This window comes from Chionomys nivalis, chromosome 11 (assembly GCF_950005125.1).
Source record: "Chionomys nivalis chromosome 11, mChiNiv1.1, whole genome shotgun sequence".
NCBI lineage: Eukaryota > Metazoa > Chordata > Mammalia > Rodentia > Cricetidae > Chionomys > Chionomys nivalis.
The window spans coordinates 46,117,213-46,144,693 of NC_080096.1; the positions used below are offsets into that span (position 1 = coordinate 46,117,213).

At 45.5% G+C, this 27,481-nt stretch overlaps 2 protein-coding genes across 4 annotated transcripts in view; one reads left to right on the forward strand and one right to left on the reverse strand.

The window, feature by feature from the left end:
* The window catches only part of Jak1 (Janus kinase 1), a 118,155-nt gene extending 99,477 nt beyond the window's left edge, over positions 1-18,678 (forward strand). For both annotated transcript variants that reach the window (XM_057785217.1, XM_057785216.1), the window contains 14 exons: positions 4,721-4,827; positions 6,850-6,993; positions 7,690-7,777; positions 8,640-8,767; positions 9,715-9,850; positions 11,104-11,255; positions 12,240-12,390; positions 12,497-12,591; positions 13,328-13,520; positions 14,201-14,325; positions 14,684-14,856; positions 16,118-16,235; positions 16,659-16,769; positions 17,547-18,678. In XM_057785217.1, coding sequence (XP_057641200.1) covers positions 4,721-4,827; positions 6,850-6,993; positions 7,690-7,777; positions 8,640-8,767; positions 9,715-9,850; positions 11,104-11,255; positions 12,240-12,390; positions 12,497-12,591; positions 13,328-13,520; positions 14,201-14,325; positions 14,684-14,856; positions 16,118-16,235; positions 16,659-16,769; positions 17,547-17,642 — 1,817 coding nt within the window. In that variant the 3' untranslated portion in view covers positions 17,643-18,678. The remainder of the gene's footprint in view (positions 1-4,720; positions 4,828-6,849; positions 6,994-7,689; positions 7,778-8,639; positions 8,768-9,714; positions 9,851-11,103; positions 11,256-12,239; positions 12,391-12,496; positions 12,592-13,327; positions 13,521-14,200; positions 14,326-14,683; positions 14,857-16,117; positions 16,236-16,658; positions 16,770-17,546) is intronic.
* Raver2 (ribonucleoprotein, PTB binding 2) overlaps positions 18,678-27,481 on the reverse strand; it is a 73,648-nt gene continuing 64,844 nt past the window's right edge. For both annotated transcript variants that reach the window (XM_057785219.1, XM_057785218.1), the window contains exon 12: positions 18,678-20,613. In XM_057785219.1, the coding sequence (XP_057641202.1) occupies positions 20,467-20,613 (147 nt within the window). In that variant the 3' untranslated portion in view covers positions 18,678-20,466. The remainder of the gene's footprint in view (positions 20,614-27,481) is intronic.

A 27,481-nucleotide genomic window follows, 5' to 3' on the forward strand; every position in this document is an offset into this window, starting at 1 on the left:
TTGTCTCTGCCAGAGCCAGGTTGTGCCGCTTGGAGATGCCCTTGCCACTTTGTGATGCTTTACATGTGGGACAAAGGATGCTGTCTCAGTTAAAGTAGCTGTAGTTCCACGTGTTTCTCTTTGAGTTCTGTTGCAGGTCTGTCCCCATGTCAAGTCTCTTCCTTCTAGTGAAGCAGTTCTCAACCTGTGTGGGGTTGAGATGTGACCCTCTAGGGGATTGAATGGACCCTTTCACAGAGGTTAAATATCATCCTGCATATCAGATACTTACTTTACAATTCATAACAGTAGCAAAATTAGTTATGAAGTAGCAATAATTTTATAGTTGGATGTCCCTACAACATGATGAACTGTACTAAAGGGTCACAGCCTTAGGAAGGTTGAGAAACACTGCTCTAGTGCCAGTGTTGTCTATAGAATAGACACACACCTCTTCTCACCACCCTAGTGAAATTGCAGGAAAGTCAGTGTTTGAGATTAATTAGCAGGGATTTCTTTGTTCTTTGAAGTGGCTTGATAGCTCACCTGGTTATGTATTAGACAAATGTTCCTGGCATGTCTGTGGGCCAAAGAATTGTTAGATGGGAAGACCCAGGCCCTGTTCTCTGAGGTTGTGTAGTCTAGTGCAGAAAATGTTACAGATCACTGAGACCACTTCAGTATTCGATGGGTGATAGATATAACACCCTTGGGTGAAAAGAAATAGTTAAGATCTCTGAATCATGAGGAATGGCAGCAGGAGACAGATCTTGAGCTAAGTGTTGGGTGATGAGAGGGAGGAGTTAGGCAAAGTCATGCCCAGCGCTGCTACAAATACGCATGAAACAGTGTGGCAGGCCAGCGCAGGGACTACAGAAAGCTTCTAGAGGGAAAGGAGAAGAAATGGGACTAAGGAGAGAAGATTTGGGATTATAGGATGCCTTGGCTGCTATACCAAGGAACTGAGACCTCCTGTAAGCAGAGGGCTAGATAGAATGATCAGGAAGTAAAACCCAGGCTAGTGACTAGGGCATCACCTGCTTTTGGCTACACACTGAAATTAGAATGACTAATACCCTTGAGGTATACGTCTTGCCTCAGGATGTGAGTGTGAAGCGTGCTTTGGGGGATACCTGGCCAAGGGCTCATCTTACATAATGAGATGAGTTATAGTAAATTGGGAGTCAGAGCTAACTTGAATTCTAGATCCCCATATATTGGGATTTTTGTTTCTTCACCCCAAGATGTTGCTTTGCCTTTGCAAGATCTGCCCTTGGAAGTCTCAGGCCTTGACTAAAGAGAATGCGGCTCAATTCTTGACACTAGCCTTGGACCAGGCTCTTGTTCTTCAAGGGAATTACCTTTGAGTCACCTGGAAAGATAGAAAGGGCCCGGGTTCACTCTCCAGAACTGCTAGAGATTGAACTCATGCACACAAGTCATGTGCCTGTCCTTCAGCTGAGCTATACTTCAGCCCAGTGTGAAATATGTTTTAGCCTCAGCAAAAGGCGAGTTCCTGAATTTGGTGAAAGAGGAAGGACTTGTGTTCTTGTTTATCAGATAGGGTTACCTGCCAGCCTCAGAAAATAACTGCAGCCTTTGTTTTTATGCTAGATGATGTGCCACAAAGGGCAAAAACACATCTGCCTCTTGCCCATGAGACCTCAGAGCTCCATAGAGCCTTGAGGCCCAGCGGTCCTATCTACTCACATGACCTCTCTTCTGGATGTTAAAACAGATCTTATTTCCCTAGGGATCATGGTCCATGGGAGAACACAGGATCACAGGAATGGAGAAGACTGGATACTGAAATGTGCTTTCCTTGTCAGGTCCCTCCCTGTACAGAGTTCTGATGTCAGTATCAGCTGCTAGCAGCACAGATCTAGAAGCCAGTAGCTGTGGAGGGAGGAATGTAGGAACAGAGCTGAACAGCTCTTGTGTGGCTTCTCCTGCGGCCCTTCGGACACTGAGCACTGAGGGTGTCTCCTGACTCCTTTTCTCACTTGTTTATGAGCTTTCAAGACAAGCTTTGGATTTCGCTCGCTGCTCTGGGACTCATGGGAAGCATGGGGTGCACACTGAATTGTATGCAGTACTGTCCATAAGGTGATAATGTTGGGATAGCTTCCACTCTAGCATAGTACTATGTTCAGGTAGTTTAGTGACTATTTTATTGTTTTTCCGCCTACATAGGAAGTTGGTTTCAGAGGTATTTAGTGATTTGCTCAAGACTCCAAGCTAATTGCATCAGTAATCATTAGAGTAGTGGCAGTGGATAATAATAATGGCTACTAACAGTAAGTGTTTGATCTGCCAGTTAAAAAGCTTTACATGATTTTTGCCATTTAATTGTCAGAATAATTCAGGATGCCATTGTCCCTATTGTATTTGGCCAACACCCTACATGGAGAAAGAGTACAGATTTGAACACATGCGGTCTCACCCCAATCCTCTCCATTCCATCTACATACACTTTGCAGAGGGGCAGGTACCATGGTGAGCCAAGTCTGTGGAGGAGGGAAGGCTGAGGGAACCCAGTGTGGAGCTTCCTCATGTTGGTTCTCAGAGCCTGCTTTCGTGCCTCTGACATCTGCAAATTAAAGAAGTGCTGAAATTGGGAGCCTGTGACACAAGAGTGTCCTTTCGGGTTGCTCAGTTTCTCTGTTCTCCTAACTGTAGGATTCACAGAGTCAGACACCTTGATCTGGGTTTCATACTGCTCATACTAGAACATACAACTCTTCATGTAATAAAGCCAGGGGAAAGACAGGAGGCCAGCCAGAAGCACATGATAGACAGGTAAACCCTTGGTTAGGCCCAGTGCCCAGCTCCACACTCCATGGAACCTGTCAGTGCTCAGTACAGGCATGCATTCTCCTTATTTCCACTCAGTTGCTCCTTGTGGAGGACAGCTCTTCAGACCCACAAGACTGGAGCACTGGTGAAAGACAAGGATAGTGGTTGATCATGATGACAGTTGTTGCCAGTGGTGGAGCCTTTACTGCACACTAAAGATCTTCTAGGCATGGTCTCATCTGTCTCACTTAGCAACCTGAGGAGGGCACAGTTTTCTCATACAAAACATGCTCATGGTGGTTAAATGTGCCCCGTCCCCCACATCAACCCTAGTGCAGGTGCCTTGAGGCACACACCCAGATAATCAAGCCATGAGCCGCTCTGAATCCGTGCTTCTCTCTAACTTCTAGATGGTGTGCCGCCAGCCTGTGTCATTACATCTGACACCACCTTTACTTTCTAGGTCAGCTCCTGTTTAATATGCATTTTCCCAGGGAATAGGCTAGAGTCAAGATAACAGTGGAAGGAATAGCTCAGAAGAAAAGGAGCACCCAGAAGATTCCTGAAGCCAGTTTCTGGCCTGGGCTTGTCCTGAGGGCCCAGAAGTTAACCGTTTTAATCGTTGCTTGTAGAACTGTACCCGGCATAGCATAAACAAAGTGTGAATGTAAACAGAAAAAAATCAGGGAGCCCTATTCTGAGGGAGAAGATTTGAGGAACCTGATTGTGATGAGGTAACCAATGTGGTAACTAGTGCTTACTAGTTTATTGCCACTATGGACTGTGCCTCATAGTTTTTATAGATCTTTTGGGAACTTCCTTATCAGAAACTAAGAATCAGGACTCCCATGGGAGACTATTTCTCCCTGAACTCATTACTATCTTCCAGAGCAAGAAAGTGAAACAGAGAGACTATCCGCAAGTTGTCACTTCCCTAGTGGTTCTGGTCCAGCTGAAGGGAATATGTGATGTGTTCAGGGACCATGACAGGTCTGCCTGGTTCCCAGAGGATTCTGCACTGTGTCTGAATTTGGAAGGTTATGTTGCATCGTTATTACTTTGCAGCTTGCCAGAGGATAAATTCCCTGTTGCCCACGTAACCCTCACCTGACAGACCTGGTCATGTGTTGCGTTTGCTGTTTAACTTCGTGGGGCTTGGGGAATGGTTCACTCCTAACCCACATGCTTAGAGGTTGTAGCTTCATCCAGCAAGATTTCTAGGACACTCATCCTAGATTGCCTTTCCCCCACTATCTGCATAAAGCTGTGTTTCCCCTTTCCAAAGGGTTCCCTAGACTCAGAGCATCAGCCTCTCCTCAACGCTCCTCATTCAGTGTTGAGGACTGAATGAGTGCTCCTACATTTAACAAATTCTTTTCTGGAGCTGGCGAATAGAGTGCATGCCTAGCATGTACAAGACCCTGGCTTTGATTCCCAGCACCACAAAGTAAACATAAAACCAAGTAACTTGTTGAGCATTCCTTATGTTTCAGACTGTAGAAATAGAGCAGAAAATGAGGCAGACATGGTCCCCAGCTTCTTTTTAGTTCTGAGATTCTCCAACTCACTAGTTGAGTCTGACTTTGCATTTCTGATTCTTTTGTTACTGTCTCTCAAGTGCTGGGACTACAGGCATGTGCTGCCACATCTAGCCAGTTTTAGATTTAAATGTTCATTTCCTAAGGGAAACTTTGTTACCAAGACAGATCCTGCTGTGTGACCCTTGGATAAATCAACTCTCTTTGTGATTGCTAATTCATGTTGACTCTGTCATTAGCCTGTAAGCTCCTAGAGGGTATGAAATAAACATTTACCTAATACAAATTTATTCAATGACAGAACTAGCAAACACATGTTCGGTGAGCCCCATGGCTCAGTATACATTGGATGGCCAGGATCTAGGACCTGCAGAATGGTGCTCAGAATTCTCTGATCTCTTCCACAGAAATCTCCAATCTGCTAGTAGCCACTAAGAAAGCCCAGGAGTGGCAGCCCGTCTACCCCATGAGCCAGCTGAGTTTTGATCGGATCCTTAAAAAAGATATTATACAAGTAAGTCTCCACTGCAGGCCTTTGTCTAGCATTGGTTTCGACTCCCCATCGGGAACCCCTGGAGATTTGAGGGGGAAATAAAGTCTGCTTTGGGGAAATACTAGTGGGAAAAGAACTAGGAGGTTCACGTAACAGGTAAGGGCACTCAGCCACACCCTCCATTTTACCCAATCTTGCCTATTGGCCACCCCCTAAAATACTAGTCCTTGATGGATATGTATGAATAGGTTGTGGGGCTACTTGGGGTAGAGGTATGGGAGCACAGACATGGGAACCGAGATTGGTCTCTGTGGTAAGAGTCTGGGAATGATGATCCCCACCCATAGAGGGCTCTGTATTGGTACCTCTGGGGCTCAGGCCTGCTTTTTCAGAGGGGACTTCCAAAAGGAATAGAACAAAGACTACAGGGCAGGGCAGGACAAGAACTAGCTTCAGAAAAGAATCGTCCTGGTGAGTCAGACCATTGCCCCAGCCTTTGCTGGGGTAGCCTTTGCTACTTACAATCCCCAGGCTTAGCCAGGCCCAGAGAGGTAAGTACTTGCACTGGCCAGTGTAGTTGCCACCCTCAGTGGCATGTGTGGCTATGCAAGATCTGGTCTTAGAAGGGCTGACATGGTTTCCTGAGGAAGGACACCAAAGCAGAGTCCTAGAAGGTGAGTTGCCAAGTCTCTGCCCAGACAGGGAACTGCATGGGAGGAAGCTGGAGTGGACACTGGCCTTTGTGGGTTCTGTTAACTAGCCCCTGGAATTAAGTCATCCTTCTGGGGAAGAGTAATTGTCCTGAGAGCATATGCCTTTTGTGGACTGTTCTGGGAACTCAGCTTCCCACAATGTTGATGGATCACTTCATGATAGCTGTAGCTCTAATGAATAGTTGGAGGACCTTGCCAGAATGCAGCAGACAGGGGAGATAAATGGCCATTCTGCTGTGACTGATGACAAATGCTGGTATTTGTGTAAATTAATATGTCTGATTAGCAGTGGTGTGTCTTTCTGTAGGGAACAAGACTGGCTCCCTAGGTATCCACCAAAATCCATTTTCTGTATTTGCAAAAGCTGTATAAGAGCTCTCAGAATCATGGAATAATATACTCCAATTTACAAGTTTTGTGGGGCCAGTGTTAACTGCTCAGTGTGTTTTATGAATCATGTTTTGATTTCCAAGTATGAAGATTTAAAAATTAGAAGTACTGAAAATCAATCAGGAAGGGTCCTTAGAAACAGATGGATCATTCTGTACATGGTGGTCTTATCTGGTTGTATGGTTTCCTTTCTTCCCATGGGGAAGAACCAGCTCGGTCCTCAGCTTAGACGGATACTGATGTGATTTGTGCTTCTTGAGCTTCTCATGCATGTCCTTGTGGGTGTTGTAAAGTGGTGGGGTGGGCCATGTGGGTGGAGGTCCAGTGTGAAAAGAGAGTGGACTGAAAGTCTCAGAAACAGAACCCATGGGCTCATCAGTGGAGTTTCTGCACACTGTGTGCCAGTCTATACCAGAAGCCTTTATACCTAGGCTCCTTGCTCGATTCTTACTACATTATGCTGCCGGTGCTGGTACCATTATCACCCCAGTTATAGAGGCTGACTGAGGTTAAGCACCATGAAGGAATGCATCTTAATTAAATGACCAGTAAGCATTAGACTGAGGAGTTAAAGGTCCCTCTGTCTCCTAGCCTAAGAATAGAGAAGCCACCCGGCAGAGCCCTCTTTGAGTCTGCTCTGGAGACCTGGGTGACGTTGATATACCTGGCTGTTGGACATTGTTCACAGGTTTGTCATAGACTGCAACTGGGATACAGGCTAACCCTGGAGGTGGAAAAGAAGCTGCTTTTCAGGAATGGGGCTATCGCTGGGGTCCAGGAAATCACTGCTGTGCATGCTTAGGAGTTCTGTGTGTTTCTGGAGACCTGATGGGAACAAGGCCATTTGCCACTGTGTTCAGTGTTGCATTGAGTCAGCCCTGACTTGAGCCATCATGAAGCTGCAGAGAGAGCCCAGCCATCTTTCTGCTTCCTCCCTCAGGGTGAGCACCTCGGCAGAGGCACAAGAACACACATCTACTCTGGGACCCTGCTGGACTACAAGGACGATGAAGGGATTGCTGAAGAGAAGAAGATAAAAGTGATCCTCAAAGTCCTAGACCCCAGCCACAGGGACATTTCTCTGGTAAGTGTGCCCCCATTTCTAGAGCTGGTAGTGAGCTGGTTGGGGAAACCTCTGTGCTCTGGCCACGTAGTTCCCAGCCTTGTCTTTTGGTCAGAATTCCTTCCTTCACTGCTGTCCTCGGCAGACAGTGAGGAAAGACTGATGTGAGTGAGATGAGAGGAGGCAGGAGTCCTGCCCAGTCCACCAAGGGCCCTGTGTGAGCTGTGGATCTCTGCAGTAAGCAGAGCCGTCTCAAAGTTCTGAAGGGATTTCCCAGGCTCCCACACATTTGGGAACATGAAAGCCCAAAGGAGTCAAATGACTTGAACAGGAGGACCTTTCAGTCTGTTAGAGAGGAACTAAGCTAAGTGTAGAACAGGAACTGTGGCTTCCTGCTTATTCTAACAGTAATAAACCTTGAGTTTCATGGCATTTAGAGGATAATAATAAGGTGGGCCTGGGGGTTGATGGGGGAAAAATGGTAGGTAGTTCATCCCACCAGTCTTACTCTGCATTGTTGGATTTTCTAAACAAATCCTATACCTTAGCTAGAGTTGCTCAGAGGTCAAGGCGTATTTCGTGCTACTGGACAACCAGGAGGGCAGTTTTCAGGGCTGGGAATGACAGTGGTGAGTTTTTCTGGGATCTGTTGGTGGTCTCTTAGCTAGTTCTTTTTCAGGCTGAACCTAGTCATCCTTTTGTTCTTTTTGTCCACAGGCCTTCTTTGAGGCAGCAAGCATGATGAGACAGGTTTCCCACAAACACATTGTGTACCTCTATGGCGTCTGTGTCCGAGATGTGGAAAGTAAGTTTGTTCTCTCTAGCAGAGGACAGCTGCCCCCTGGGGTGGGTAGGTTCTATGAAAGCTCTTGGGTTTCTTGACTTTTGTTTACAATGAAAAAAATCAAGGTATTTTTCAGGTCATTTGCAGAAGTCAATTGTGGCCATGGTTTGTTTTTTACTTCTTTAAAATTTCCTTCTTGTTACTCTGGGCCCATGTGGTTAGAATTGAGGCAATCCAGTGAGGAACCTCAGGGCTCAAGGAAGTGATATGTATGAATCCTGAGCTAGGGCTGACCTGCTGAAGAGACACCTGCCAGTAAACTGGAGCTGACAGGTTGGGCCTTTAGCTGCTCAGAGAAGTGGCTTTTACTCGGAATTTGTGATATGAATATCTAGAAAGAAGAGGTTTTTGTATGTTTTTGGCTTTTTGGTTTTTTTTTTAACCCCAAGCTGATTGATTTATGAACTTTGTAGTGCTGAGTACTCTTGTGTTCACATGGGAGACTTGCTGAAAGGAAGTTTTGTCCTATGGGTGGCCTAAACTCTGGGCTGCAGAGTATGGTGCTGGGAAGTAGCAGCAGTGATGGCCACTGTTCTGCATCCTTGTTGTGTTAGACACTCCGCCAAGGCCTCTTGTTTAGGAGATCCCCCTCCTCCTACGGCCCTCAGGAGAGGTTAGCATTGCTATTTGTATATATACAGATGAAGGCTGAGGCTCAGGAGAGGCCAGCCCTTGCTTAGGGTCATCTAGATTAGAAGTGGAAGAACCTGGGGTTAAGCCAAATCAACCACTGAGCAGTGTCTATAAAAGAGTGCTCTTGTAAGGGAGAGAGAATTTCTCCCTAGACAGAAGGTTCTAGATATGGCTGTTTCTGTATCTGCAGATATCATGGTTGAAGAGTTTGTGGAGGGGGGACCGTTGGATCTCTTCATGCACCGGAAAAGTGATGAACTTACCACCCCCTGGAAGTTCAAAGTTGCCAAACAGCTGGCCAGCGCCTTGAGTTACTTGGTAAGAATATTTTCACGTTAGTGGTGAGCCCCATTAGGACCTAGGGTATTCTCTTGGGCTGGGGTGAGTGAGTATGATGGAGGTGTGGGGGAGAGGTGCTGGTAAGCAGGTCTGAGGGGCTTCTACCAGCTTCCAGGTGCAGAAGAAAGAGTTCCGTGTTGTTGCATGGGTGTGCGTAGTGGCACTTGGTGTAAATAGTAACTGGGCACTGTTCTGTAGGCTTACCTAGGACTACTGTCGAGAGGAAAATTGTATCATGTTGGAGGACCAAGAGGGGAACAAGACCGGTTTAGTTTGTTTTTCTGTTGCTGTGATAAAACACAAAAACTACCTTGAGGAAGGGAAGGGTTTATTTCTTACAGGTACATCATTGAGGGAAACCAAGACAGGAACTGAAGCAGGACTACAGAGGAAAGCTACTTACTGGCTTGCTTTCCCTGAGTTACTCAGCTAAGCTACCTTTATAATACCTGGATAGAGATGGTACAGCCCACAGTGGTACCATCAATTAGCAAATAAGAAAATGCCCCACCGACATGACCACACGCCAGGATAATGGAGACAGTTTTCAATTGAAGTTTCCTCTTCTCTGCTGTGACAATCAAGATCAGCTGTCATTCAGCACACTGAATGAATAAGGGAAAATCCCTGTGTCCATCAGGGCTAACATCGTGGAGCACATTACTAGGGGCCAGCTGTTGCAGAAGCTTTGCAGAGTTCAGTGTGTACAAAGCGTGTGAGTTGCTCTGCTGTTACCTATTCTGCTGATCAAGAACCTGGAGTTAAAAGACATAGGATATATACACATCAAACAGAATATCATGGGTGGGCCAGGCTGTTGGGGTCTGCTGTGGCTGAACTGGAGAAAGCTGGTCTGTGGGTGAGGGTTGGAAACAGAGGGTGTGGGCAGAGAAGACAAGAACATGTGGACCTCTTTTATTCTGCAGGAAGATAAAGACCTAGTCCATGGAAACGTGTGCACTAAAAACCTCCTTCTAGCCCGTGAGGGCATTGACAGTGAGATTGGCCCATTCATCAAGCTTAGTGATCCTGGCATCCCAGTCTCTGTGCTGTCCAGGCAAGGTGAGTTTACTGTCCCCTCTCCATCCTCAACCATCTCCTTTGTCTCTCTGTACCAGACACTCACCACCAGCAGCAAGAAGGTGTTGCACTGTGTTGTGCCTTCCTTTAGAAAGGTATACACAGTGCTGCTGCTGTGACTTGGTAGGCTGTAGTACAGATGGAGGGTAGTTCCCTGACAGCCCAGTCGATGCTTTCTAGTCCTTATGACTAAGGTGCTGTGTTTGGTGGTGCTGGGATAGCAGGGTCCATGAGCTCTGGGAAATGGTCAGATAGATGCTGGGAAGAAGTTGGATATCCTGGATCCTCCACTGACATGTTCTGGAAGCCTGCTGTAGTCACTGGGCAGTTTGGAAGTACATTACCTTTAACAAGGAGATTGCTGAGACCTCCACCTTTGCAGTGGATTAAGTCGGCTCCAAAAGAAACAGCAGCTAAGATTATGCTCAGTACCCACATAGCCACACAGGAGGATCAGCATGCCTCAGGACCTGGTGCTAGTGATCTGTTTAAAGCCTGTACTATCTTCAGCACTTAGTTGTAGTCAACTCAGCATAGTGAATTTAACTAAATAATGTTAGCAAGAGAGTGGAAACTACAAAGAAAAATAAATCCTGAAATGGCCCTACATATCCAGTTCTTAGAGGAGGAGGAGGAGCCCAGTGCTTTAGTCAAGGGCATTTCCAGGGGACATGGCAGAGGTATTTTTGAGATTGCTGGCTCTGGCCTTAGTTAGAAGCCAGCAAAAGAAGCCCGAGAGGTCACCAGGAGAAAGAGATATGTGGCTTTTGTTTAACCTGTTCTTTCCTTCTTCCTGTTGAAAAGAAGAAAACCCACACAAAATTGATACTAGCTGCATGGAACCATAGAGTAGGTATGTGTTTGGGCAGCTGACTGTCTCTGCATATGTGGGACTTCCTCCCCACTCCTTCCTTTCTCTTCCCTAGCCTTGTTCACACGACTCCTGCCCTTCCACGGTGGCTCTGTCCTGTGGTGCCCTCCTGCTTTTGACACCAGGTTTTAGAAGGTGGCCCTTCTGGGGACTTTATGGAATAGGGCCTCTGTGCCAAGCAGGCCCTGATCAGAAGCACCCTGTCAGGAACTGGAAAATTGCTGTCTAATGGGCTAACCACAGGACTTATGTGGCCAGGAATTCTGCAGGCTGCTGGCCCACTGTTCTGGCTGCAGTGGCAGTGCTTGGCATACTTGATAGTCCCAGGAGCCAGTTTATAGGCAGGTCTGTTTCCTTTCTCCAGAGTGCATAGAGCGAATCCCCTGGATCGCTCCCGAGTGCGTTGAAGACTCCAAGAACCTGAGTGTGGCTGCCGATAAATGGAGCTTTGGAACCACACTCTGGGAAATCTGCTACAATGGCGAGATCCCCCTCAAAGATAAGACCCTGGTTGAGGTGAGCAGTTTTTTCCAGGCGGGTGAGATCTCAGATGCTCATGGGCTTTGCACAATGGGAAGAAATGGGCATGGGCTTGGATGTGAATCTCCCCACTGGTCTGCGAGCTTTGTCATCCTACAAATGTAACTAACCTCCTTGAGTCTCAGCTCTATTGTCTATAAAATGGGAATAATGACTCCTTAGTGGGGTTCTTAGGCATCTAACTGCTGCAGTATTATCCTGAGGTTTTAAAGGACTGTTGCGGGTAGCCTGGAGATAAACTCAGTGAGGCAATAATGATCATGCTTCCGGGCCTTTGCAGTCCAGCTCCAGCATGGAAACTGGAAGGCAGGGATTTCACTTAGTTTTAAAAAGTGATATTAGTTATGTCTGATCTTAAAAATTTTTAAGGTCATTACTATGTCATCCCTGACTGCTACTAATACTCCAGCATGGTGTGCAAGTAGTTTTTAAATTTAATGTTGTGGGCACTTCCCCATGAGACTCTTAAACCTTAAACTTTGTATAAACTTACTGAGTTAACTGTCTTGTTCAGCTCTGACTTACTTAACTAATCTTACATTTGGTATTACTGTTTGCACTGTCTGATTCTGCAGAGAAAACATTTGCATGTTAAGCCTAGGCTCGTTTGATTTATTTCTGAGTCATGCAGTAATTGAATTAATGAGTCAGAATTTGTAGAATCAGAAAGCTGTTGCTCAAGTAGCCACACTCTTCCAGAAAAGCTGCTGGACTTCCCTAGAACACAGCATCTTAGAAGTGAGATGTGCTACCTGTTCCCCTTGATTTGGGTTGTTTCACTATGGGGACTGAGATTTTTCTCATGCTGGAATAAGGCCATAGAAACCCCATGCTGATGAAATCTACCTTTAGACAGAGATATTGGGGATTAAAGCAGGGATTGGCAATTGATTCTGATGGTGGGGAGTAGAAGGTCTGAAGGTGAGTACTTGGTCTCTCAAGTGCCATTTGTCTTTACAGAAGGAGAGATTTTATGAAAGCCGCTGCAGGCCAGTGACTCCATCGTGTAAGGAGCTAGCTGACCTTATGACTCGCTGCATGAACTATGATCCCAACCAGAGACCCTTCTTCCGAGCCATAATGAGGGACATTAACAAGCTGGAAGAGCAGAGTACGTCTGAGCCAGGATGAGTCCCAGCCTCAGAGTGGTGGGGCAGGGAGAATGGCCTTCCTGATTATTGCTTGCTGGCTAATCTGTTTTCTTGTCTCTTGGTTAGATCCAGACATTGTTTCAGAAAAGAAGCCAACAACAGAGGTGGATCCCACTCATTTTGAAAAGCGTTTCCTAAAGAGGATCCGTGACTTGGGAGAGGCAAGTTATACTCGGGCTCTTGCTTTCTGTTTGCATACCACCTGTCTGCACAGCAGGCCATATTCCCCTCGTCCTGCATCATAGTGGATAAAAGCACCTTCGTGTGTGGAGACATTTACCTGACTATGCCAGGTTATGTGCACTTGCACATGACATATGTACCCAGGCCCTATGACAGCTCATTCAAAAGCCTGACCTCTCTATGGTAGAGAACGTCAAGTACAGATGTGGTCAAAATAGGAAAATATCTGACTCTTCCAAAATTATACTGTGTGACTCCATAGACAAGGAGAGTGCCAAAAGAAGTCACAGCTTTTCCTGTGGATAACAACTAATGTGACCACGGCAGTTCCCAGGATTTGTGTTTTCATATAGATCATCCCTCATAGTTCACTTAACATGGTAACTGTCAGCTCGTTAGCAACATCTGTACTGGGCATTTTTGTAAGCACAGCCAGTATGTAGTCCTAATACTGTTTAAATTAGGCTTATCTGGGATTTGAACTGGAAGAACGCCTCAGTTGTCCTCCGGACCCAGAGATAGACTCATTGCTTCTGAAGTATGCTGTCTTGGAAACACGATAGATACATGGACTCTTAGTCACCTATTGCTTTCTGAGTCTTGGCTCAGCAGCAGCAGTTAGTAAGGTCAAGTGAGGATGAGCTGAAGTGAGTAGGAAGTCAGTGAAACTAGCTTGTCTGGGCCTCTCTGATAGCAGGGACACCTTCCTTCCAGGGCCACTTTGGGAAGGTCGAGCTCTGCAGATATGATCCCGAGGGAGACAACACAGGGGAACAGGTGGCTGTCAAGTCCCTGAAGCCTGAGAGTGGAGGTAACCACATAGCTGATTTGAAGAAGGAGATAGAGATATTACGGAACCTCTACCATGAGAACATTGTCAAGTACAAAGGGATCTGCATGGAAGACGGTATGTGGTGTGCACCAAGCCTTGGTGGTTCTCTGAGTCCTAAGGGCCACTGGTGGCAGACAGTCCTCAGCCTCGTCTCTACCAGCTTCCAGGGCTCACAGTGATGTGGCCCTCAACAGCTGCAGGCCTCCAGGAGGCTGCCTAGATTCTCTCAGCCACAGGCTGGTTCAGCTGTCTTTCCAGGGATCAACACATAATGCTGAGGATAGGACTTTACCAATCCAGACAGTCACGCTGATACTAAAAGGAAGCAACAGCTAACTACTCCCTCACTTTCTCTGTTCTGATCCATTACTACCTAGGGCATTTTGCTTTGTCTTTACCTAAGCCAAGGCAACAAGTAATATTTAATAGGAGTATTCACTAATACTTGTGCCTTGTTTGCAAGGCAGTGCATTATTCATGTGTGTGCTTTAAGCTGGTAGTGAAAGCGTATGAACTCTAATTTTAAACTGATCATTTGCCTAGTGGTGCACAGAGCACTAGGGCTGCATTATCCTGCTAAGGTTTGTGCTTGCGGCAGGACCTGGGGATGTGACTCCTTGTCACGGTGGAAGTGACTATGTGCCAGTGGGTAGACTCTTCCCCATGCTTCAGAGGCTAGGCTGAAACCCCTCCAGGCCCTCTCCACAGAGCTCCCTGTTTTCAACCTCATCCTGATGCCAGTTTCTCCTGAACAGGGGGGAATGGTATCAAGCTCATCATGGAGTTTCTGCCTTCGGGAAGCCTAAAGGAATATCTGCCAAAGAATAAGAACAAAATTAACCTCAAACAGCAACTAAACTATGCCATCCAGATCTGTAAGGTAAAAACACACAAACAGAAAGGCAGCATGTTTACAAAAAACAAAACAGACATATACAAAATATACTGTGTAATTGGTTAGTAATTATACCTCAGTGGGAGACTGTAATAATTAGACTGAGTTTTTTATTCTACACCATTCACATGAAATATAAGCCTCCACTACACAAGCAAGTGGGTTTGTTTGGTCCAACAGCTTCAGTTTGGACTTTTTATTTTTGAATCATTTAATCTTAGAACAACAAAAATTGTTAGTGATGTGGGAACAAAATGACTTTCTTTCTCATTGTGAAGTAGAATATAGGAAACACAATCTGAAGTGACTTTTGCAATGAGCCTGACCCACGCTTCTCTCTTAGGGGATGGACTATCTGGGTTCTCGACAGTACGTTCACCGGGACTTAGCAGCAAGAAATGTCCTTGTAGAGAGTGAACACCAAGTGAAGATTGGAGACTTTGGTTTAACTAAAGCAATTGAAACCGATAAGGAATACTACACAGTCAAGGATGACCGCGACAGCCCAGTGTTTTGGTATGTGAATCATCTTAACTGCCTCATAGGTTATAACCACTGTTGAAGGGCTCTGTCTAGCCATGCCTGGGTGTCCACCAGCTGCTCTGCTGAAAGCTGAAGTTTGATAGCACCAACTTTGCAAAGAGTGGGAGAGTTTTGGCCATCACCAGCTTCTCTGTAGCTTCACGTGTGCAGCAGCACCCACCACAGTGCTCATAACTGTGAGCAGGTAGAGGAGGCAGACTCTTTGATAGTGCATCCATGTAGAAGGCCTGGTGGGGTCACAGGGCCACAAGATACGCAGGCCAAAGTCAAGGAGATCCTGGAGAAGGGAGACTTGGCTAGATTTTAGGAACCACACATCTACCATATCTCAGCCCGGAACACTAGCTGCCCATGCTCTACAACTCATTCTGGTGTCTCTATCAGACACATAGCCCTCTCAACCTGCAAGGCCTATCCATATACTTTTCTCGTTTGAAAACCAAGTGTTTTAAGACCCTTGTTTGTGCCAAATGCTGGAGATATGGTGACCCAGTCAGTGATGTCTGAGTTATGGGTGTGGTGGCCAACTTTGTGGAGTAATGGCACAGCCTTCAGGCATGTTTTTTGAAAACCATGCATATTTAGGGAAAAGTTGGAAGATTCAAACAGGTTGGGTAGAAGGAGGCCTGTGCTGTGTGGCTGGTAGGAATCAGAACTGAAACAGGGTCATTGGAAAGGTTTGTAGTGGGTGGCTACAGAGTCAGAGTTGAGGAACCTGTGTTTGGGAGCCAGGAATTCATCAGTAAAAGCCACCAGAGACTTGAAGAGTTTGTGCTGAAGGTCACCATGAAAGGGAAAAAAAAGGAACACAGGAACCTGGGTTAGCTGCTTCACCAGCCCATGTAGGAGCCACACGCCTGGGGAGTAGTGGTTGGGACAGTGGCAAGTGAATTTGGAGTATTCAAGAAACTAGTTCTGGGATGCTTTGACACCAGGGCATCATTCACCAGTAGTGACGCTGGGAGGATGCTAGCTCTGAGCTTGCGGGGCTGTAACCTGGGGCTAATCTTTAAAGGCCTGTTTCCCCCCCAGATTGTCTCCATCTGAGGACAGCTGTGAGCCTCTAGGTTGCCGCTCTGTGTCAGATGTGCACTGTGGCAGCAGGAGGGACTGGTACTCCATTCTCTCAGATGCATGTGTAGTCTGAATTCGACAAACCAGAGAAATGGCTTTCCTGAGGTATTCTGTCATTTTTTGGGAGGAAATAAAGGTTTATTTCCTGCATCCCTTTCAGGTACGCTCCGGAATGTTTAATCCAGTGTAAATTTTACATCGCCTCTGACGTCTGGTCCTTTGGAGTGACACTGCACGAGCTGCTGACTTACTGCGACTCGGACTTCAGTCCCATGGCCGTAAGTGCCAACTGCCACCTCACCCGAGGCCAGCACCCAATGGAAAAGGCACCTGTTCTTCTAAGTTTTGCTCTAAAATGGAGTCCATCAGTGTGCCACACAAAGAGGGTTATTATGGTCATGTTCTTTTTAGCCTGGCTTGTCACGGTCAGGAAGAGTTTACCTTCGCAAGTCCAGAATCTCAAGATGATCCAGATCTTTAGGGTGAGGGCCACCTGGAGAGAATGAATGCTTTGAATAGTGGGTAGAGCCTTGTTTTCACTTAACTGTAGCTGTGACTGTCAGTCATAGACTGATCCTCAAGAGCAAATGAGGATTTTAGATTTTCATTCTTTGAAGTTTTTGAGGAGAGAAGCTTTGTGGCTTTAATTTCTAGTTAGGCTGGGATCTTCACCTTATTTTGTTTGGTTTTATTTTACATAGTTGTTCCTGAAAATGATAGGCCCAACTCACGGTCAAATGACAGTAACACGGCTTGTGAATACTCTGAAGGAAGGGAAGCGCCTGCCATGTCCACCCAACTGTCCCGACGAGGTACCTGTGTCCCTTTCATGGGAAAGAAACTTGCCTTGTAATGTTTTTACAGCTTGACTTAGCCAGCAGGAATGGGGGAGGGGAGAGGATAGAAGACTCATAACCTGCACTGGGGAGTTGGCTCTTGGTTATGAGTACTTGCTGCTCTTTCAGAGGACTGTTTCCATCATCCACATAAGATATTAGAGAAATCTCTTGGGGTAGGCAATAGTGATGCTCAAGCAAGGCTCCCCTCATGGAGCTGTCCCCTCCGTCCACCTCCTTACTTGTGTAAACACATCTCACTAGCATTTAAGTTTCCTATATTCTAAACTGGATTGAGCCTTTCAGGCCTAGGCTCTCTAGATGGTCAGAGTGAGGTGCTATGGTGGTGAAAGGGTTATATAGTTTATCATTTTCTGTGTTTTAAATTATCCAAATATTCCATTCTGTAGTCATATTAAGTTTGAAACCGCCTTTCCTTACTTTCAATAATTCTGGGGGGTCTTTGTGTGGTATGCACACAGGTATACATGTTTTCAAATATGTGGGTGCATATAGATGCTAGAGACTGATGCTGTGTCCTCTTGACTGCTCTGGTTTTTGTTTACTGAGGCAGGGTCTCCTTGAAGCTAGCCCTCCTGATTCTGCTTTCTAAATGTGTGTCGTGGCTCTGAACTTTCGTTACATACTTGTGGGGCAAGTACTTCTTCCACTGAGCCATCTCTCCAGCATCTCTTTTTGTAAATCTCACAAATCTGACATTATCTGTACTGCTCTTGCTTTTATTTTTCATAGGTTTATCAGCTTATGAGAAAATGCTGGGAATTCCAGCCATCTAATCGGACAACCTTTCAGAGCCTGATCGAAGGATTTGAAGCACTTTTAAAATAAGAAGCATGAGTAACATTTAAATTCCCATTTATCAAGTCCTTCTCTCCCAAGCCATTAAAAAACTTTAAAATGAAAAAGTTTATATTCTGCCGAGAAAGCCACTCAACAAATATCTGAGTACATGCATATATGTCACAGCTTAAATTTAGTGAAAAGTAGTGACAACCAAACTAGAATGTGCCTAAGCACTCCTTTTGGAAAGATTAGATGATCAGTTGCATAGGAAAGGACTTTTGGCGCTGTTTTGCTGGCATATTGATCTTAGATAAAAACTGGTGGACTTGGCTGAAATTTTCCCTTGCCCTGAAATCTCAGTATCTACACAGTGATATCCAATTGAGTAAGTACCACTTAGAGTCTATTCCTGCTCTCCAGTAGGACTGCAATTTCAAGCTGTCTGTGCAGTGGCCCAGCTGCTGTTCTCTTGGCTAAGCACTGGTACCCATTGTGGGGAGAACCTGGCATAGACACTCTGCATGTTATTCTTCAACTAGGCCTGTGCTCTTCTGCACAGCCTGCTTTCCTCTGACCCAGATGCTATGACAACTGCCTTTAAGAAATGTCAGTGCATACCCCTTCATAACTATCCCTGCCGGCAAGCTATCACAGTACCACAAACAGAAGACAATATCATCTACAAAGGCTAATCACTGTTCTTGACCATCACCCCATACTGCAAAACTACCAAGAGAAGACTCAGCCTAGGGAACAACAGACTGGAGTTCAGAATTCACTAGGCAGTTCTCAGTTTGCTTGGAGATAGGTAGGTAATCAATAATGTTCAGTTTCTGATTCAATGTGAAACCATGAAGTTCTTCATGACCAAGAGTCTGGCAAACTTATTAATGCTGTTTAATACTTGTTTGATATTTTTTCACCTTTTGAAACCCCCCCCCTGAAAAGATTCAAGATCTCTTTAGAAGCAACAGTACAGTTGCTATTTAAATTTGTTTAGTTGCTGTACATGTCAAACCTGTGGCCTGCTCTCTATGCACTTTGTTTACTCTTTATACAAATAAACATACTAAAGACTTCACATGCATATGCCTTTTAATTTTAAGTCTGCATTTTGAAAGCATTTCAAACCATTAGCTTAACATAGAAAAATAACAGCATAGACTTTGAGGGTTGGTTGTAATGACCTTGTACTAACATCATTTGGGTTGCACATCTCTTCAGTCAGGGATAATGGGCAGACCCACATGTGCTGTGATGCAGAGCATCTTTCAGTTCTCAGTTGTTTCCTCACCTTACAGCTCCACTGTAAGCAGCTGCTATCCTTCCTGTACTGTTTGCACGAAGTAAACCTGTAAGTGTTGAAGAGACTAAATGCGGCAGCAAAAGGGAGGGGCTGTGCAGTCTTGGAGAAGCCATTAGTCTGCTGTGTGCCTCTTCCTGGGCAGCCATAGGTAGTCTGCTTAGGATTGTCTTAACTTCTTAGCTGTCATTTTTCAATGAAAGCTGGTATATGCAATAAATTAGACCAAGTAAAATTTTTATAAAGCATATAACATGTACCAGTTTTAGACTTATTAATGCTGGAGACCTATAGCATAGTCAAAAATGATAAATCCCAAGTAAAATATTTTAATGATCTGATCCTATATAGTAGATATATATAGAGATCCCAAAAGCTGTAGTCTCTTAATGAACAAACTTCTAGATGGAAAGAGGTTTCTAATTTATACCAAGATCTTCAGAAAATGGTGAGATCTAAAGTCACATTAATAAAGACAAACACTTTCTGAAGTAACCTGGATTAAATAGATGTATCTTTCAGCTTCACTACCAGAGAATGAATAATAAACCAGTGAGGTAGAGCTTTATCAGCTCAGAATTGTCCCACAGAGCCCCTTAGAAACGTCAGTGGGAACTGTGTTGCCGAGTCTCAGCCTTGTCTTCACTCCTGTATGCTATGAAATGGCACACAAACCTTGGCTCCTTGCCATGTGACCATTAGATAAAAGCAATAGGGAGACAAGCCGCAAACCTATGTATGCAGGATAGGAGAGTAATGTCCCAGGCTTTTCAGGCGGCTACTCAGTTCCCGCTGTGATACAAAAGTACACAGTGTGTAAATGAGTGAGCTTCACTGTGTTCCAAATAAAGTCGTGGGGACATTAACATTGCAGTTTCTTGTTTCTCTACCCCAGGCATTTTGAAATGCAATCACTGATTCATGGGCAGCATGGACTACACCTGGCCCTGGTGTGTCTTCACTAACCTTGTAGTACTTTGTTTTCCACAAAAGGTCTAAGTGGTAAATGACACCTTGGAAGTCAAGCATCTGAAGTGACGTCACTCTGCCACTGGGTTGGTATTTTGTGACTGGTGTCGAGCTAATGGGGTTTGCATGACAAGCATCTGTCTGGCCGTACCAGCACCCTTGCAGTTTGAGGAAAGGTCCTTCAAGACTGTGGATGAGATTGTTCTTAGGGAAAGAAAGGTAAATGCACATTGGCTTTTAAGAAATTCATTCTAAGGCTAAGGAAACAAAACACTGTTTCCCATTTATTGCTTCAGACTTTATGATGTCAAAATTGTTCCCAGGCCCAAAACAAGGACTGTTGGAATGCTGACTCTCCAGTGAGCTGAGCTGCTGTCACGGGGATTAGACACATCTAATGCTAGTGGAAATGCCCTCCGACCAGTGACGGTTCTTATTGCTAGTTGCGTATTTGGCTGATCTGCCTGCTGCATGACAGTTCATTCTGGGAAGTCAGAAACCCGTATCGAAAGGATATGGCTAGTGTGAATGAAGTTAAGGCAGCGATGAGCAGCAGACACTGCAGAGGACCGCAGCAGTGGGCAGGAGACACGGAGCTCAGTACACACGCTTCTTTTTCAAGTAGGTTTCTGTGTAGCTCACTCCTGTGTCCTGAGGGTGCTGGCCAGCGAGTTCTACTGGACCCCCTTCTGGGACAGAGATGAGATAGGAGGAGCCTCGCTTCTCATTTCTCAAAGAAGATACCTATGAGAAAGTAAGAATGTCTGTAAGGAAATTATTCTGAGTTGGCGTCACTATAGAATTATATTATACAGAATACCAAAACTCAAGAAATACAAAAACACCTTTGATATAGGAAATCAGACTTTCAAATCTTTATAGAAATCACCTGCAGAGAGCTGGGGGGTATGGTTCAGTTGAAGAGCAGAAACCTAACATGCAAGAGACCGTGTTCCATCCTGGCACCACAATCTGCCACATCTAGGGCCTTTACAAACTACAAGCAGACCTGAGTCCTCACCTCGGTCAGGGGACGTGGGAGAAGGAAACTGGCCCTGCTCACACCTGAGTCTGAAGAGCAACATCAAGTGTCAGGGTTCTTGATGGAGGTCAAAAATTGACCTGTGTGAGGAATCCGCGAGTCTGCCTAGCAACTGGGAAGAAGAACTGAGTGATGTCAGGGAAAATGAGAGTAATGAGATCTCAAAACTTTGGTGCCCCAAGTAATCAGATTTTCAAGATCCCTTCCAGAGACTCTGGTCCAGAAAGGTCCTAATGTTTCCCATCATAGGCGTCGTAATCGGTACAGTGAGATTTTATAGCATAGCCTGTGACCTTTCCCTACACATAAAGTGTGAGATGCTTGCTGAGGCAGGTACACAGCGTGAGAACAGCCGATGAGGAAGTGGGCAGCTCTCTTAACTCTGGAGACTTCTCACATGCTGTGTCTTGGAATCAGCTGCCATTCTTAAAACCTTAGAAGAGAGGCTGCTTCACAGAGACCAGCTCTATTCCTCTATCATTCTGTCAAGAAGAGGTGCGAGAGCTCACGAGCTGCTCAGTGGCACAGCAGTTGCCTTGGGTTTGATCCTCAATGACAGAATACTGAAAACCCACCCTCCCTCTGTTGGTACAACCTCGGTCTAAGGGAGTATTCACAGAGTCAAATGCTGATTTGCATGGAAGTTATGGGGTGTGTGTGGCAGGAAGGAACACAGGTGAAACCAGACTGGTCTACACATGTTGGCAGCTGACAATGCATGCAGCTCTTCCCTGGCTGTCTCCCATTGAGCCTCAGCATCTTCCAATACCTTTGTCCAAAGATGCTTGCTGGACCTTAGCCACTAACACAGTTAACCCTTCAGGTAGAATTAACTTCTCTTTCCTTCTCCAAACCATCAACCCATTTTATAAGATTTCCCTAAAGATACGGGACAAGACACTCTCTCACAGTGGGCAGAACTCTGCTGCTCTTCCCTCCCTCCACGCTGCATGGTATCCCATGTGTCATCCTTTCCAGAAAACAAGGGCCTCAAGTATCCCCTCTTCCAGATCATCTTACTCTCTCAAACCAGCTAGACACTGGGTGTTCTTATTCAGATGGTTCTGTATCATCCGGAGAATCAACAGAGATCAAAGAGATGAGCACGAATGTCGGAGCTGCACAGAACAACACTGGTAAGAATGGGAAGTGACCTCTAGCAGTGTGAGAAGGATCATTCTGTACAGTACATCAAAGATGGCTAGCTTTGTAAGGATTGCTGAAATGGGGAATAACAGCTGAGGTTTTTGAAGCAAAGCTCAGTATTCTGGGAAAAACTCAACTAAAAATGAGTAAGAAAAATAAAAAAATAGCCACAAAGAGGGAAAGTGTATGAAGCAACTTTCTATTGTCTGGCCCCAGCATTCATGCCTCCATTCGTTCACCACACCCTTCACTCCGAGGACCTGGGCCCTGGGCTTTACCTACATTTCACTCTGCCCGAGCAGACTCTGGATGGCCCAATGGGAAAAGACACTTGCCATCAAGACTCATGACATCTTAAAAAAAAAAATGTCAAATGCACTTGAAACAGCTCAGTCTGGTCCCTTGATGCTGCACAAGCTGCAGCCTTGGGAGCCAGTAGCTCACCCTGAAGACGTAGCACACCCAGGCACTTTCTACACATTAGCTCATGTAGGGTTAGCACAACATCCCAGGGCAGCAGAGAATTGATGATGTAATCTGCTACCGACTGGTGTGCTGTTGATACCTTCAATCCCAGCACTCAGGAGGCAGAGGCAGGAGGATGTCTGGTAAGATCTTGTGTCAACAAACCAAACCATTGTGGGCTTGAAAGATGGTTCCATGGTAAGGGCATTTACTGCTGTTGCAGAGGACAAGGTTCAGCTCCCAGAACCACACTAGTGAGCACACAAACCATCTGAGACCAGTTCCAAGGGATCGGACACCCTCTTCTGGCCTCCAAGGCTCCTGCATCCATTTGGTATATATGAAGACAAGTAGGCCCCCACACACACACACACGCGTGTGCACACACATACACGCACACGTACAACCTGCTACTTTGGTGAAATTACACTAGGATGTATACTCCATATCAAGATGCCCCGCGACGCTTTAAGCACCCAGTCTCACCTTCTCCAAAGAATCACTGCCCATCAGTGTGGATACTTTCAAGAAGATACTCACCTTCAGCACGGCCCTCCCCTCTTGTTCTCTCATGTTGCTTCCCAGGACTCTGATCTTTGTAATTACAATGCCGAGACTTTCAGAGCACTGTGGTTATGACTTCACAGAGGTCCCCTAGGGCTTGGGTAGTCCTGGGTGGAATTACTCGCCATCCCCCCGACCTCCCACGGAGGAACCCAGCATCTTCACTCTTAGATGGTTCATCTACTTCACCAAGACAATGAGCAGTTTAGAGTGATGACGGCTGGGCTCTTCCTTTCCCCTCAACTCCTTGTTGATCTCAACGAACCACACATTTGTAACAACACCAATCTGGCACTTCCCCCAGTGTCTTCCCACCACGACCAGACTTGCGTGATGACCAACCAGTAGCAATATTATCCCGGACCATTCATGCAAACCAACCCTCCTCCCAGGCCTCTGGAGCCATTCCACCCACAGTCCTACCCATCTCAGCCAGTGACAGTTCTAGTTTTCCAGGTCGCAAAGCTTGGGCCATCCAGACAACCCTCAGCATCCCGTTTCCTCAACCTCCCCAAACGGCTTTGCTCCCAGTCAGCCACTGTGCTCCGGGAGCCATCCAGCATCGTTTCTATTTGCACTGCACCGCACGGCCTCCTCGCTGACCTTGCTATGTTTTGCAGTCGCAGCTCAGAATACAGCTCTAGTAAGGTCCTAACCTGTCTGTCCTGTCCCCACCCACTGTGACTTCATTTTCCATGTTGCTCAGGCCTCTCCTGCCTGGGCACTTTCCCTCTCTCTCTCTCTCGTTCCTTTAACATGGCAAGCATGTTTGCCTCGCACATCTCTGCATTTGCTAGTCCTACTTTGGGAACTTTGTATGACATGCAGGCATCCGTGTGACACACTGTCTATAAACTTCTCATCTTTGCCCCAAAGTTCACCTGCCAAAAGTCATTGTGCCACATTTTTAAAATCACTGGACAAGTCTTGGTGGCCACAAGCTATAAGTTATGCACCTTAAGTTCATTTAATTGTACAAATGAATGAGTTGTCTCTGAAAGGTCTATATGGGTCTGCAGATGGTGGTGTTGTCAAGGGCACTGTGTGATGTGCCCTCGCACGATTTGGCCACTAGGTGGCAGCGTTATGCTTCTACGGAGAGACCCAGCCTCTTCCAAGCCTTTGTTTATTCTTGGGTTTGTGCCACCCCAACTCATCATACATTCTGTGGCTGATTCCCTAGGCTGGGCAGCCAGCTTCACGGCAGCAAAGATCCCTGTAGCTAGGGAAACCCAAGACTACAGCTCGCAGTGCAGAGGACTCTTGCCAGCAAGCCAAGTGCGGAAAGAAAAACCCACATCACTGAAAACAGTGAAGGAATTCCTAAATTATCCTTCATATTACTGAAACTAGTGACCATGTCATGCTGAAAAGTCACAGATAAGTGTTGGCCTGTTTTTTCTACTTGAGTACAAGGGAGCAGGAAGGAATATTCTAATTGTTGTTTGTCAGATTATAATTAGAGGTTACACTAAAGTATTAAATATTTAATAAGCTGGCTCAGTCTCCTGTAACGGGCTCTAACAGCCATCTGATGCAGACAGACCTGTTCATCTTTACCTTAGAATCTGAAATTTCAAACTGTATATACCTAAATTAAGAAGATACTTCAGATGATAATGCCATTAGATTCTAAATTAACATTCATTTTTCATGGTCTGCTTCAAAAACCTCCAAAATACTAAGTAAATATGCATCCTCTGTTTAGTATAGTAAATATGCATCTCTGTTTAGTACAGTTAAGCTTTGTTTCTAAAACACCAGAGTCCACGGGCTGGCAGGACGGCTCAATAGTCAGGAGTGCATATTGCTCTTCAGAGCACCTAAGTTCAGTTCCCCGCACCCACCCTGGACAGCTCCCCCTGCCCAGAACTCCAGCTCTGGGAGATCCGACACACCCTTTTGGCTTCTGCAGGCACCCGTTCCCATGCATACAACTTCAAATAGACATCTAAACGTATGTCCAGAGTCCGGTATTCTCTACGCACAGAGCTGGACGAACTGAGTCTGATTCTAGAGCGCCCTCTCACGGTGCCAGCAACAACCCCACTCACTGGTTCTTCCTCTGCACTCCCCAAACATTAATCTACTGACTTTTTGTACAGATTTACTTATTCTGGACATTTCACACAAACCCTCATAAACAAGGCCTCTGTAACTAACTTCTCTCTGCACGCTTTCAAGGTCCATTCATTGAACAATATTCTACTGTTCATCTGCTGGCTAACTGGTGGACAACTGGGCTTTTCCCTTTTGGCTGTTAGCAGATAATCTGCCATGAACACCAGTGCATACACTGGTGTGTGGACACATTCAAATTCTCTTGAGCATATATATCTAGAGTGAATCTATTGGTCAATAGCAACTAGGGATTTCTGAGCCACGCTAATTTTTCCCGAAGTTTCAGCATGCCCTTGCCCACACAGCTAAGGTTCTTTTTCCTTCCCGTTTGTTGGCTGGGATCATCTCAAGTGACCTGCATGCCATCCTTGTCACTCTTCTCCCTGTTGACATCGACTACTGTCCCCTAACGAAGTTTTTACTTTGCTTTATTATAATTTTCAAACTGAAAATTTCCATCTGACTGTTTTATCCTCTCCTCTGTGGACACCATGTTTGGAGCAACATGGCTCCCACACGGCCTAAGGTCTTTCTTTACGTGTGATTCGCTTTAGCTCTTCGGGATTGTTTTATACCATTGTCTCCTAAGTCCAACATCAAAGATACTTTATGAGCATTCTTCTGTATTACCTGCTTTTCCTATATGGGTGTTTTAGTCAATGCTACATTACTGTGAAGAGACACCATGACCACAGCAACTCTTATAAAGGAAAACATTTACCTGGGGCTGGTTTACAGTTTTCGTGGCTTAGTCCATTACTGTCATGGTGGGAAGCAGGGCAACATGCAGGCGGATATGGTGCTGGAAAAGGAGCTAAAGAGTTCTACTTCTGGATCAGCAGACAGCAGAAGAGGGAGACACTGGGCCTGGCTTGAGCTTAGGAAACCCTAAAGCCCACCCCCAGTGGCACACTTCCTCCAACAAGGCCACACCTCCTAATCCCCATCAAGTAGTGTGCTTCCTAAAGACAAAGCATTTAAATTTATGAGCCTATGGACACCATTTCTATTCAAACCACCATAATGGGCCAGATTCCCTGATTTCTTTACATTTCTATTGATTTTTGTTGTTGAAATGAAGATCATTTGAAATAAAACAATACAACTGCAATGAGTCTATAAACCCCTCATTTGTTTTTGTTTATTAGCTTGAACTTGTGAAAAGTCCAAACTCATTAGGCATGGCTGTTACAAACTGTACTGTTAGCTCACGTGGTCAGTTAATGTCTAGACAGAGTCCCTTCAACACCTAGATCTTCTAAGGTTTAATTAAAATGTTTTCATACAATATACTTTGACCAAATGTTTTTAGAATTTATCATATTAAACTACTGACATGTTGCCACAGTTCTTTGAGCAGTCTGCTAACGCTACCTGATGGATGGCAATGCACATTCAAGTAAAACATAATGCCATCATCACCACACAGTTCAGGGATCAGCCAAGTGCGTTTGGGCCCCCTTTCCATGATGACTTCGGGCAGCGCTCATGGGTCCTCTTACCCATGCGCTTCCCTGTTCCAGGACCTCTCACTTTACAACTTACCCAACAGTCCTAAGGCTTACTCTGTAACTCCGCAGGCCAGTGAGACTGCAGAGTTTGCACAGAAAAAGAAGTCAAGCAAAGAGTCACAGAAACATGGCTGTCATTGGGGGGAATTCCCCTGTCTCAGGACCCGACTCCCTTCAATTCCTACTGGTTATTCTCCAATACCTCCAACAAAGACTACTTTGTTCAAATCTACTCCAGACTTTTGTTTTGGTTTTTTGAGAAGGGCTTCTCTGTGTAACAGCCCTACCTGTCCCAGAACTTGCTTTGTAAACCAGGCTGGCATTGAACTTACCTGCCCGGATCTCCCCAGTGTCTACTCCAGATTTTATCAGGGGTTTGTGACAATAACTTCATATACACCAAATTTTAAATTCTTAAACGCGATAGCTTTACTTAAAGGAGAAATTTTATCTAGTATCTGACACAACCATCTCTCCCAGTCCTTATGTATAAAAACTTAAACAATTTCTAGGAGCTACTAGAGCAACACGGACTTTGCAGTCTGAGAAATCCTTTGCAAACTGCAGAAATGCAGAGCGTTAATTACGCCTTTGTGCTCTTCCACTTGCACCAGGCTGGGGGTCGTTTAAAACTCACGGGCATGGGAGAAAGATGAAATATAAAATAATCTAATATAAGTGCAATCCCACCACTATTTTTAAAAGATGTTTAAAAACTGAGTTGGGATATAGCTCAAGAGTAGTGTACTTGCCAAATATGCAC